This window comes from Hypanus sabinus, chromosome 6 (assembly GCF_030144855.1).
Source record: "Hypanus sabinus isolate sHypSab1 chromosome 6, sHypSab1.hap1, whole genome shotgun sequence".
Lineage (NCBI taxonomy): Eukaryota > Metazoa > Chordata > Chondrichthyes > Myliobatiformes > Dasyatidae > Hypanus > Hypanus sabinus.
The window spans coordinates 120,023,713-120,036,675 of NC_082711.1; the positions used below are offsets into that span (position 1 = coordinate 120,023,713).

General features: G+C 46.5%; 1 protein-coding gene across 3 annotated transcripts in view; it reads right to left on the reverse strand.

The window, feature by feature from the left end:
* Window positions 1-768: 768 nt before the first annotated feature.
* Window positions 769-12,963, reverse strand: part of LOC132395792 (cilia- and flagella-associated protein 45-like) — a 45,603-nt gene continuing 33,408 nt past the window's right edge. For all 3 annotated transcript variants that reach the window (XM_059972836.1, XM_059972835.1, XM_059972837.1), the window contains exons 9-12: window positions 12,507-12,620; window positions 9,441-9,634; window positions 4,110-4,334; window positions 769-905 (exon numbers count right to left, since the gene is read on the reverse strand). In XM_059972836.1, coding sequence (XP_059828819.1) covers window positions 839-905; window positions 4,110-4,334; window positions 9,441-9,634; window positions 12,507-12,620 — 600 coding nt within the window. In that variant the 3' untranslated portion in view covers window positions 769-838. The remainder of the gene's footprint in view (window positions 906-4,109; window positions 4,335-9,440; window positions 9,635-12,506; window positions 12,621-12,963) is intronic.

A 12,963-nucleotide genomic window follows, 5' to 3' on the forward strand; every position in this document is an offset into this window, starting at 1 on the left:
GTGTAATGAGTTAGAGACCTGAATTTGACTGTCGATTTAGTGTTAATGTCAGTGGCTGGTACAGATGGGGTGAGGGTGTGAGGTTATATTGTTTACTGGAAGCTTCTTGTTGAAGTTTCAGTGACTCAGGAACACAGAGATTCTGAAGATGCTGGAAATCTCAGGGAGCAGGGAGCCAGCACCAATGCAATCATTAATGATGTGTTGAAAGAGTTTGAAAGATACACTAGGCTACATCACCTCCCTCTGATTCACTCCTCCTTCCCTTTCTCCAATACTTCACTGTCCTTTCTGATCAGATTTCTTCTCTTCAGTCCTTCACCTCTCCCACCTATCCCCTCCCAGCTTCTTACTGCATCCTCCACACCTAACCTCCCCCTCAACTGGTCTCTCCTATCACATAACACACACAAAATACAAGAGACCAGGCAGCGTCTATGGAAATGAATACAGTCAATGTTTCAGGCTGATGCCCTTTGGCAAGACTGTACTCTTTTCCATAGATGTTGCCTGGCCTGGAGTCCCTCCGGCATTGTATGTGTGCTGCAGCATCTGCAAATTACCTCTTGTTTCTCCTATCATGAGCCAGCTTTGTACTCCTTCATATACTTTCTTATCTGGCTCCTTTCCCATCCTGAAGGGTCTCAGCCTGAAACATGGACCCTACTCTGAGAGGATGGAATGCTTGAAGTGCAAGATGAGGCTTCTTAAACAAGTGGAAGTACAGGAGGTTTTGTTGGGACATTACAAAGGGCATTGACACAAAGATAGTTAAAATAATCTTTATAAATTTGACATAAAGATGCATTTAAAATCTTGGTCCTACAGAGAGGAGTCTCTAAGCTGAAATGGCCTCCAAGCGACGCTCGATTTGATGACAATATTTCTCCGGGAGTCCAACGGATCTGCACAAGAATATGGGGGGTGGGAGTAGTCAGAGAGAAAGGAATAATGAATAAAGAAAATTTTAGTATTTATTTATTTAGTGATACTGTACAGCACAGAACAGGCCCAGCAACCCACCTACTTAACCCTCGCCTAACTACAGGAGAATTTACGATGATCTACAAGCAGTATGTTTTTGGACTGTGAGAGGAAACTACATAGTTCACGATGAACCCACTCTTGGAGAGCAGAGACTGCAGACACTGACAACTAGGAACCTGAAACAGCTTACTCTTTCCACTGCTGATCAACAGTGCGATCAACTCTCTCCCATTCATTCCCAAATGTTCAAAGTTCACAGAAAATGTATTATCAAAGTACAAATATATCACCATATACAACACTGAGATTCATTTTCTTGCAGGCATACTCAATAAATCTAAAATCAAATAATAACTATAGAAGAAACAGTGACAGATCACACCAACTTGGACATTCAACCAGTATGCAAAAGACAGCAAACTGTGCAAGTATATAAAGAAATTACCATGGTAAATAAATACTGTAAGCAAGAAAAATCAAGAACATGAGATGAAGAGTCCTTGAAAATGAATGCATAGGTTGTGGGACCGTTTCAATGATAGGGCAAGTGAAGTTGAATGAAGCTATTCCCTTTGGTTCAGGAGCCTTTTGATTGAGGGGTATTAACTGTTCCTGAACCTGGTGATGCGAGTCCTGAAGCTGCTGTACCTTCTTCCTAATGGCAGCAATGAGAAGAGAGCAAGTCCTGGATTGTGGGTCGCTGAGGAATGCTGCTTTCCTGCGACAGCACTTTGTGTAGATGTTATGGACGGAGCTATATCCACTACTTTTTGGAAGATTTTACGTTCACCAGCATTGGCTGTGAACGTAACAGGCTGTGATGCAGCCAGTTAATATACTCTCCACCACACATCTACAGAAGTTTGTCAAAGTTTAAGATGGCATTCTCAATCTTATGCTTTCTACATAATTGCACTTATGTGCTGAGGCCAGGACATATTCACCAAAGTGGTAACACTGAGGGATGTAAATTCGCTGACCCTCTCCACCTCTGATCAGAGTAGGCCTCCTCCTCCTAGTTGATAATCAGCTCCTTGGTCTTGCTGACATTGAATAAGAGGTTTTTGTTATGACACCATTCAGCCAGACTTTCAATCTCCCTCCTAGATGCTGATTTGTCACCACCCTTTGATGCGGCCATCAACTGCGATGTCATCAGCAAACTTGAATATGGCATTGGAGTTGTGCTTAGCTACACTGTCATTAGTATAAAGCGAGTAGAGCAGGGGGCTAAGCACACAGCTTTCTGGTGCACCTATGCTAATGGAGATTGTGGAGCAGATTTTGCCAATCTGAACTGACTGGGGTCAGCAAGAGAGGAAATTGCACAAAAAAGTACTGAGGCCAAGGCCTTGAAGTTATTGATTAGTTTCCAGTGGACGTTGGTATTGAATGCTGAGCTGTAGTCAATAAAAGACATTTTGATATATGTAATTTTGCTGTCCAGGTGTTCCAGGACTGAGTGAAGAGCCAATGCGATGGCATCTGCTGTGGACCTGTTGCTCCAGTAGGCAAATTGGAGCAGATTCAAGTCACTTCTCTGGCACAAGCTGATATGTTTCAACACAAACCTCTCAAAACACTTCATCACAGTGGATGTAAGTGCTACTGGACGATAACCACTGAGGCAGGTTACCTTCTTAGGCACTGATATAATCGAACCCTGATAGAAGCAGGTGGGTACCTCAGACTATCGAAGTGAGAGTTTAAAGATCTCAGTGAACACTCCAAACAGCTGATCAGCACAGGTCTTTAGTACTTGGCCAGCTACCCTGTCTGAGCAAGATGCTTTTTGTGAATCCCCCTCCTGAAGGCTGCTCACATATTGGCCTCAGAGATCACAGGATCATTTGGGTCTGTGGAAGTTTGTGATAATTCCTCCCAGTTTTGAAGGACAAAGTGAGCATAGAAGACATTGATTTCATCTGGAGCGAAGCCCTGTTGTCGCCTATGTCGCTTGATTTAATGTAATAAGCAGTGATGGTATCCGAGCCCTGCCACAACTGTCGAGCATTCTTCGTTTAGTCTAGAATTGCCACTTCACCCATGAGATTACTTTCCGCAAATTGCACTTAGAGCTCCTGTAACCTTTATGGTCACCAGCTGTGAACGTGTCCAATCTGGCCCTCAGCAGACTGTAGATCTCACGGTTCATTCAGGGCTTCTGGTTGGGAAAGATTCTGAGTGATTTTGTGGGGACACACTCAAAGTCTGTGACGATCATGGTGTAGTCATCCTGATCCACAGCTGAGTCCTTGAACACGGTCCAGCCCACTGACTCGAAGCAATCTCTTAGCCACTCCTCTACCTCCCATGACCACCCTTCGTTGTGCTAATCTCCAGAGTTTTACTCTTTAGCCTCTGTCTGTGTGCAGGAAGCTGAAGGACAGCCAAGTGATCAGATTTACCAAAATCCAGTCCAGCATGGAACGGTCAGTATTTCTTATGTCAGTATAACCGTAGACTAGTTATACAGAGATAAGAAATACTGAACGTTCCTTGGAGTGACGAAGGATGAGAGGTGACCTGATAGAGGCGTACAAGATGCTGAGAGGCATTGATTGTGTGGATTGTCTTTTCACCAGGGCTGAAATGGCTAGCACAAGAGAGCGCAGTTTTAAGGTGCTTAGAAGTAGGTATAGAGTTATGTTTTTTATGCAGAGAGTGGTGAGTGTGTGGAATGGATTGCCAACAATGGTGGTGGAGGCGGATACAATAGGGTCTTTTAAGAGACCCCTGGGTAGGTACATGGAGCTTAGAAAAATAGAGGGCTATGAGTAACCCTTGGTAATTTCTGAATTAAGTACATGTTTGACACAGCATTGTGGGCCGAAGGGCCTGTATTGTACTGTAGGTTTTCTATGTTCCTAGTGTGTAGGAACCTCTGGTACTACAGATTATATGCTGATGGTAATTGGGCAGGGTTTTCTTTAACTAAGCCTGGTTGAGGTCCCTGAGTGTGATTTGAAATGCTTCAGGATAGACTGCTTGGAGGCGGCATCATGCAGTATCTCAAACACTTGATTATAGTCGGCTATCCCATTCCCATTCACTGTAGACAATCTCAGTGAACTGATCCTTCCTCTGGATCCTGCCTCCCCTCACACCTCCACAAGGCTGACCTGAGCTCCTGCAGCTTCTTCCTCTTGATCTGGTCGAGGCGGAGCCGGCGCTGCTGGGCCTCCTCCTTCAACCGCCTGCCTTCCTCGAAGAAAGTGGCTTTCTCCGCAATCTGCTTCTGCTCCTTCTCCCGGATCTGATGCCGCAGGTCACTGGCGTACCTGGTCCGGCCCTGTCTCCGGTCCTCCTCCTCCTGCTGCTCCTTGGCCATCTGCTCCTTTTGCACTCTGCAGGGACAGAGGGGGAGGGGGAGGGGGGGGTGGGGAGAGGGAGGGGAGGGTGGGGAGAGGGAGAGAGAGAGAGAGAGAGAGAGTGTGTGTGTGTGTGTGTGTGTGTGTGTGTGTGTGGCAGAGGGGTACAAACAGAAATAAAGGAAAAATGTATAGCGAAGGGTTAGAGAGGATGTTAGCGAGTGTGAGGGGAGAGAGGGGAGGAGGGTAGAGTGGAAAGGGAGAGAGAGTTGAGGGGTGAGAGGGGTGTGGGCAGAGGAGGAGTGGAGAAGGCAGTGGGCAGGGGTGTTTAGGGGATGAAGAGGGGTGAGGAGAGGTAGGAGAGGAGTGAGGGGGTAAAGAGAGGGGGTGGGAAAGGGAAGTGGAGTTACAGAGTGAAGAAGATGGGTGGATGGGGGTGAAGCAGGATGGGAAGGAGAGGAAGAGGTGGAGGAAGGGAATGGGCAAGTGTAAGGGAGGAGTGGGATAGGAAAGGATGAGGAAGGTGGTGTGGAGTGGAAGTGGAGTTAGAGTGGGAAAGAGGTGGGTAGGGTGACATGAGATCGGGAGGGAGAGGAGTGGGAAAAGGGAAGGGGAGGTGGATGAAAGGAAAAGAGTGGGAAAATGGAGCATAGCGGGAAAAGGGAAGGGCAGGGAGAGAAGGGAGGAGAAGGAATGAATGAGTTGGGTAGCTCTTATTGAGAAGTCACTCACTAACTCCACACCCAGCAGAGCGGAGTACTGGTGGAACAGATACCGCCACTGAGTCGCAGCTCTAGTAACCTGGATTCAATCCTAACCTTAGGTGTGGTCTTTATGGAGTTTAAATGCTCTCTGTGTTTCCTCCAACGTCACTGGTGCTTTAACATGTTGACAAACAGGTGAGTTGGTGGTCACATAAGGGAGGTGATGTGTAAAAGAATGGAAGATGGGACTGAGGGGATTGCTCTGCTGTGCACTTGATGAGCTGAACGGCCTTATTTTTGCATCACGGTAGCGTGACGCTATCGCAGCTCGGGGCATTGGAGTGCAGAGTTCAATTCCAGCGCTACCTGTAAGGAGATTGTGACTTGCACGGGTTTCTCGGGTGCTCTGGTCTTGTCCCACATTCAAAGACGTACTGGATAGTAGGTTAGGTGGTGATTATAAATTGTCCTAATTGTCCCTAGGGTAGGGTTAAATTGGTGGGTTACTCATTGGCCTGCGGGCACCTGTTCCACGCTGCATCTCCAATTAAAAATAAAAATAACAAACACACTCAGTAAGTAGGTACGGTAAGTGGCACGCTAGTTCCCAGCCAGAAAGGCATGGCTTCCTGAGGCTGAGACAGACACTGATGAGCATCGCTGCAATGCAGCTCCAATACCGGCACAGGTTCAGGACAGCTGAGCGCAAGGCACAGACAGAAACCCCACGTACACAGGCTCCATCTCTGGTGGCAACTTCCCTTCAGAGGAAGAGCTGGAAGGGGGATTACAGGATTAAGGCTGGAGGAGGCTACGGAGATGTGAAGGGATAGAGGGACAGGGATAGGGAGGAGTGTAGGGGTGGCAGAGATAGAAAGCAGTGTAGGGGAGCTACAGAGATGGAGAGGGATGTAGTGGCCAGAGGGTGTTATGGAGACAGGGAGAGGTGTACAAATGGAAAGACATTACAGAAATGGGGCAGGGTGCAGGGGATATTTGCGGTTACAGTTGTGGTTCATGGAGAGGGGCCTGGGCTAATGCATGGTACACTTGAATTTTGGACTGGGCTTCTGCCTGATGCAGAGATGCTGAGACACAAGAGACTGCAGATGCTGGAATCTAGAAAAACAAACAAATATTTTCTGGAGGAATTCAGTGGGTTAAGCAGCATCTGTAGGAGTGGAAACAACCTCGACACCTAAAGTAGGGGTGGCACTGGGTGGGCAGAGACTGTCTCTGTGCTGCTGTAGACAGAATTCTAAGGCTCAGCTCGGGCACCACTCAGTTGGGTGGAGGGTGAGAGATGGACAAACATTTGGCCGTGGGTAACAGTAGAGCTGTAGTGAAGAACACCCTGTCCTATTCATGATTCAAGATTGTTTAATGTCATTTCCTGTACACAACTGTAAGAAGAACAAACTAATTATTATTTCAGATCTGATGCAGCACAAAAAAACACAAGATAAACAATACAATTAATAATAAAACACAATAAGTATAAATACATAAGATAATATATACTGTACAAAATTGATTTTATGTCCATAAAGTGACACTAGACTGTACATCAGGTGACTGACTGATGGGAAATAATAAAGCAGTGGTGGAGTTAGTGGGTGCAGGTGCTGATCAGCCTTACTGCTTGGGAAAAGTCACTGTTTTTGAGTCTGGTGGTCCTGGTGTGGATGCTACATAGCATCCTCATTGAAGGGAGTGGGACAAACAGTCCATGAGCAGGGTAGGTGGGATCCTTCATGATGTTACTGGCCTGTTTCCAGCACCTTTCTCTAAACAGTGCCTATGAAAGGTATTCACCTCCCTTGGAAGTTTTCATGTTTTATTGTTTTACAACATTGAAGCACAGTGGATTTAATTCGGCTTTCTTAACACTGATCAACAGGAAGAGACTCTTCTGTGTCAAAGTGAAAACAAATCTCTACAAAGTGATTGAAATTCATTACAAATATAAAACACAAAATAATTGATTGCATAAGTATTGACCCCCTTTAATACGACACACCAAATCACCACTGGTGCAGCCAACTGGTTTTGGAAGTCACAAAATGAGCTAAATGGAGATCACCGTGTGTAGTAGTGTAGTAGTCAAGGTGTTTCAACTGAATGTAGTAAAAATACTCCTGTATATGGAAGGTCCAACTGCTGGTGAGTCAGTATCCTGGCAAAAACTACACCATGAAGACAAAAAAATACTCCAAGCAACACCGCAAAAAAGTTATTGAAAAGTACGTGTCAGGAGATGGATACAGGAAAATTTTCCAATTCACTGAACATCCCTTGGAGTACAGTTAAGTCAATCATCAAGAAATGGAAAGAATATGGTACAGCCATAAATCTTCCCAGAGCAGGCTGTCCTCAAAAACTGAGTGACTGTGCAAGAAGGGGACTAGTGAGGGAGGCCACTCTGGAGGAGTTACAAGCTTCAGTGGCTGAGATGGGAGAGACTGGGCATACAACAACTGTTGCCCGGGTGATTCACCAGTTGCAGCTTTGTGGGAGAGTGGCAAAGAGAAAGCCACTGTTGAAAAGGTTTCTCATGAAATCTTGGCTAGAGTTTGCCAGAAAACATGTGGGAGACTGAAGTCAACTGGAAGAAGGTGGTTTGGTTTGATGAAACCAAAATTGAGCTTTTTGCCATCAGACTAAATGTTATATTTAGCGTAAGCCAAATTCCACACATCATCCCTACCATGAAGCATGCTGGTGGCTGCATCATGCGGTGGGGATGCTTCACTGCAGCAGGCCCTGGAAGGCTTGTGAAGGTAGGGGGTAAAATGAATGCAGCAAAATACAGGGAAATCCTGGAGGAAAAACTAATGCAGTCTGCAAGAGAACAGCGACTTGGGAGATTTGTTTTCCATCAAGACAATGACCCAAAGTATAAAGCCAAAGCTACACAGGAATGGCTTATAAACAAGAAAGTTAATATGCTGGAGTGGCCAAGTCAGAGTCCAGACCTCAATCCAATTGAGAATTTATGGTTGTTCACTCATGATCCCCATGCAATCTGACAGAGCGTGAGCAGTTTCGTAAAGGGGAATGGGGAAATTGCAGTATCCAGATGTGCAAAGCTGATAGAGACCCGTCCACAAGGCTGTAGTTGCTGCCAAAGATGCATCTAATACTTTCAAGGAGATGAATACTCATTCAATTAATTACTTCTTTTTATATATGTAATGAATTTAGATCACTTTGTAGAGATCTGTTTTCACTCTGACATGAAAGTCTTTTTCTGTTGATCAGTGGTAAAGAAAGTCAAATTAAATCCATTATGGATTCAGTGCTGTAAAACAATAAAATATGAAAACTTCCAAGGGGGGGTGAGTACATTTTATAGGCTCTGTGTAGCTGGGTAGGCTGGTGCCAGTGGTGCATGGGGCAGTGAAAGCAGTGCTGTAATGCTGTTTCTCAAGGAACGGCTAATGGCCCCTTGCAGACAGGAACCAGGGTATGAAACAGAGGGACAGAGGGATGTGCGCAATACTGGCCACCACACTGCAGGAACATAAAAAGCTCCTCAGCTTACATTGCCTCCACTGAACCCGATGCCACATGAAACTAACTCTCTTCTGATGCAATGTTTCATTTCCTGCACATCCTTGCATCTGTTAGAAAACCTCAAACACCACAATTATCAGCTTCCATCTCTCCCTCTGGCAGCCCCTTCCAGGCATCTCCCTCTTTGTCCCAAATCTCACCGATCACCTTAAATGCACACCTGCCCCTCTAGAACTTGATATTTCCAACCCGAGACGACAACTCTATCTAACCTATCTATACCCCTCCAAATTTTAAATAAACCTCTGTCAGATCACCCCTCAGCCTCCACTGCTCCAGAGGAAACATTGTCCATAACCTACATTGTCCAACCTCTCTTTATAGTTCATTTCCTCTAATTTGGGCGACATCCTGCTAAACTTCTTGTGTATCCTTTCCCAAGCTTCCACATCTTTCCTGTAATGGGGTGACCAGAATTGCACACAAAGCTCCAAGTGCAACCTAAACCAAGTTTTAAATAACTGCAACATTACTTTTGTGCTCTTAGGCTCTCCGCTCTCATTGGAAAGAAGATACAAAAGCCTAACATCATGTACCATCAGGCTCAAGGACAGTGTCAACCTTGCTGGCATAAGACTATTGACAAACAATCTGACAGTCCAACGCTGTGACAAATAGTATCACAGTACAACGTGACAATCTCACAGTCCAACGTTGTAACAAACATCAATATCACAGTATAACATGACAAACAGTACAACGTTGTCACAAACAATGGCACTGTAGAACTTTGAAGCCAATTTTGGGCACCTGAGTCAAAGAGAAGGGAAAATGAGTGTTGTCTCCCCAACCTGAAGCCAGACTGCAGGAATGGTTTGAGCCACACTGTGCAGCTGGGCAAGGAAGAATATGGGTTCCTTACCTGAGCACTCTCTCGAACTCCTGCCGTTCTTTAGTGGCCTGCACAGCCAGGAAATGCTGCTTCTGTTGAATTTGGCTTATGCGGGATTTCTTCAGCTCCTCATTCAGTTTGGCCTTCTTCTGCTCGTCCTCCAATTCTTTGCGCCGCCACTCACGCTCTGCCGCCTCCTGGCTTCGCTTGGCACGCAGTTCATCCTATGCAAGACGGACACTTTATAAAATGAAGAAGGAGTTGAGAGCTTCATTTCTCTCCTTTCAGGTTGTTGAGTGTACACATCAACTGCTTTATCTTGGTCCCTCTCTTGGGATATCTCTTGGGAGATATCTGTACACAGACTGGTGTCTCTCAGTCTCTCTCATTCAGTGGGATATTCATTCTCTCTCTCTCTCTCTCGCTCACATATCTGTACACAGACTGGTGTCTCTCAGTCTCTCTCATTCAGTGGGATATTCATTCTCTCTCTCTCTCTCTCTCTCTCTCGCTCACATATCTGTACACTGACTGGAGTCTCTCAGTCCCTCTCTCTCTGGGGGAGATCAGTACACTGAGCAGTGTCTCTCAGGGGGATATCTGTACACTGACCAGTGTCTCTCAGTCCCTCTCTCTCAGGGAGATATCTGTACACTGGCCAGTTTCACTCAGTCCCTTTCTCTCAGTGGGATTATCTGTACACTGGCCGGTGTCTCTCACTCCCTCTCTCTCACAGGGATATCTACACTGACCGGTGTCTCTCAGTCCCTCTCTCTCTCAGTAGGATATCTACACTGACTGGTATCTCTCAATCCCTCTCTCTCAGGGGGACATCTGTACACTGATCAGTCTCTCAGTCCCTCTCTCTCTCAGGGTGATATCGACTGACTAGTGTCTCAGCCCCTCTCTCACAGGGAAATCTACACTGACCGGTGTCTCTCAGACCCTCTCTCTCAGGGGAATATCTGTACACTGGCCGGTTTCACTCAGTCCCTTTCTCTCAGTGGGATTATCTGTACACTGACTGGTGTCTCTCACTCCCTCTCTCTCACAGGGATATCTACACTGACCGGTGTCTCTCAGTCCCTCTCTCTCAGGGGGAGATCTGTACACTGACTGGTGTCTCTCAGTCCCTCTCTCTCAAGGAGATATCTGTACACTGGCCAGTTTCACTCAGTCTCTTTCTTTCAGTGGAATTATCTGTACACTGACCAGTGTCTCTCAGTCCCTCTCTCTCAGGGGGATATCTGTACACTGACTGGTGTCTCTCACTCCCTCTCTCTCACAGGGATATCTACACTGGCCAGTGACAGTCCCTCTCTCTCAGTGGGATATCTGGCATGACAACCATCTGACTCCAATTTATCTGGGCGTGACAGTGGATAGGACACTCTCATTTGCAACTCACATCCTAACACTCTGAGGGGAAATTGGTTCTCGCAATTCTCTCTTGAAAAAAACTAGCAGGCATGAAATGGGGATCCAATGCTCACACACTTTGATCAACTGCCTTAGCACTCCGCTATGCGCCTGCAGAATACTGTGCACCTGTGTGGGGCAGATCAGCCCATGTGAAGACAATAGACCCGTTGCTTAACAAAGCCTGATGAATAATCATGGGCACACTGCGCCCCACACCCACTAACATCATTTACAGACTTGCAGTCATTGCTCCCCCAGAGATCCGAAAACACAATACGACAAAAAATTGAAAAAGGTAAACAGAATTCGGATCCACAGCACCCACTACATCATCATGTGCCAGTTTCCAAACAACTAAAATCCAAAACTAAAAGCTTTGCTACATTGGAGGAACTGCTGCATGGAACATCCCCCCAAACATACAGGATTGATCTCTGGTAACAAACCCCACCAAACAATACAGTGCAAGACCCCACAGAAATGTTGCCAGACGGGGCACTGCTTGACAGATGGAAATGGTGCACTCTCAACAGAGCGAGAGCACGAGTTTGGAGGATGGAGACAATATGGTGAAGTGGGGTTTAAAGACCAGCGAATCTTGTGAGTGTGGCGAAAGGGTGCAGAACATTATACACATTCTGCACAACTGCCCACTCTCACCTGATTCAGCTGACACTGACCTGCTCAACATCAACCAAACAACACTAGAGTGGCATGCTGGCTGGTGTGACAAGCTATGATGCTGATGAGTGGGATATCTACACGTGTGTGTGTGTACATATCTATCACTCCCTCTCCCCCTTCCTCTCCCTCCCTCCATCTCCCAATCGCTGCCTTTCAGACCCTCTCAGTGGGATATCTACACGTGTGTGTGTGTGTGTGTGTGTGTACATATCTATCACTCCCTCTCCCCCTTCCTCTCCCTCCCTCCATCTCCCAATCGCTGCCTTTCAGACCCTCTCAGTGGGATATCTACACGTGTGTGTGTGTGTGTGTGTGTGTGTGTGTGTGTGTGTGTGTGTGTGTACATATCTATCACCCCCTCTCCCCCTTCCTCTCCCTCCCTCCATCTCCCAATCGCTGCCTTTCAGACCCTCTCAGTGGGATATCTACACGTACGTGTGTGTGTGTGTGTGTGTGTGTGTGTGTGTGTGTGTGTGTGTACATATCTATCACCCCCTCTCCCTCCCTCCATCTCCCAATCGCTGCCTTTCAGACCCTCTCAGTGGGATATCTACACATGTGTGTGTGTGTGTACATATCTATCACCCCCTCTCTCCCTTCCTCTCCCTCCCTCCATCTCCCAATCGCTGCCTTTCAGACCCTCTCAGTGGGATATCTACACGTGTGTGTGTGTGTGTGTGTGTGTACATATCTATCACCCCTCTCCCCCTTCCTCTCCCTCCCTCCATCTCCCAATCGCTGCCTTTCAGATCCTCTCAGTGGGATGTCTACACTGACCTGTGTCTCTCAGTCCCTCTCTCTCAGGGGGATATCTGTACTAACATATGTCCCTCAGATCTCATTTCTACATGTGCTTTGCTAATCAGTGGAAATAATATCTAATTGGAAGGCTGAGGTGTATGTGTTTTTGGGCATATCTGTGCTGTTTCCTGGAATGATTTCTGTGTTTGTAGGATGCCAAGTAATTTTTTCTGCTGTTGTTACACTTACCTGCTCAGCCTTGACATCATGTGCACGTTTCTGCAGAGCCTGGAGACGAGCTATTTCTATCGCCTTCTCTCGTTTCAAACGTTTCTGCAACTCCTCATATTCAGCTTCTCTTTTCTAGCAAGGGATACGAAGACAGAGACAAGTAGACACAGAGTAAAACTCCCTCTCACTGTCCATAACACACTGCCAGGACAAGGTTTAGACAGAGTGAAATTTCATCTGCACTGTTCTATCATACACTCCCAGGATATGGGCTAGACACAGAGGGAAGTTCCTTATCCCTAACACACTCCCAGGCCGCTTGTTACACACAGAGTAAAGCTCTCTCTACACTGTCCCATCACATACTCCCAGGGCATGGGTTCAACAGAGTGAAACTCCCTCAACACTGTCCCATCACACACTCCACAGTACGGGTCAGAAAGAGTGAAGCTTCTATTCATCAAGGGATCTGCAC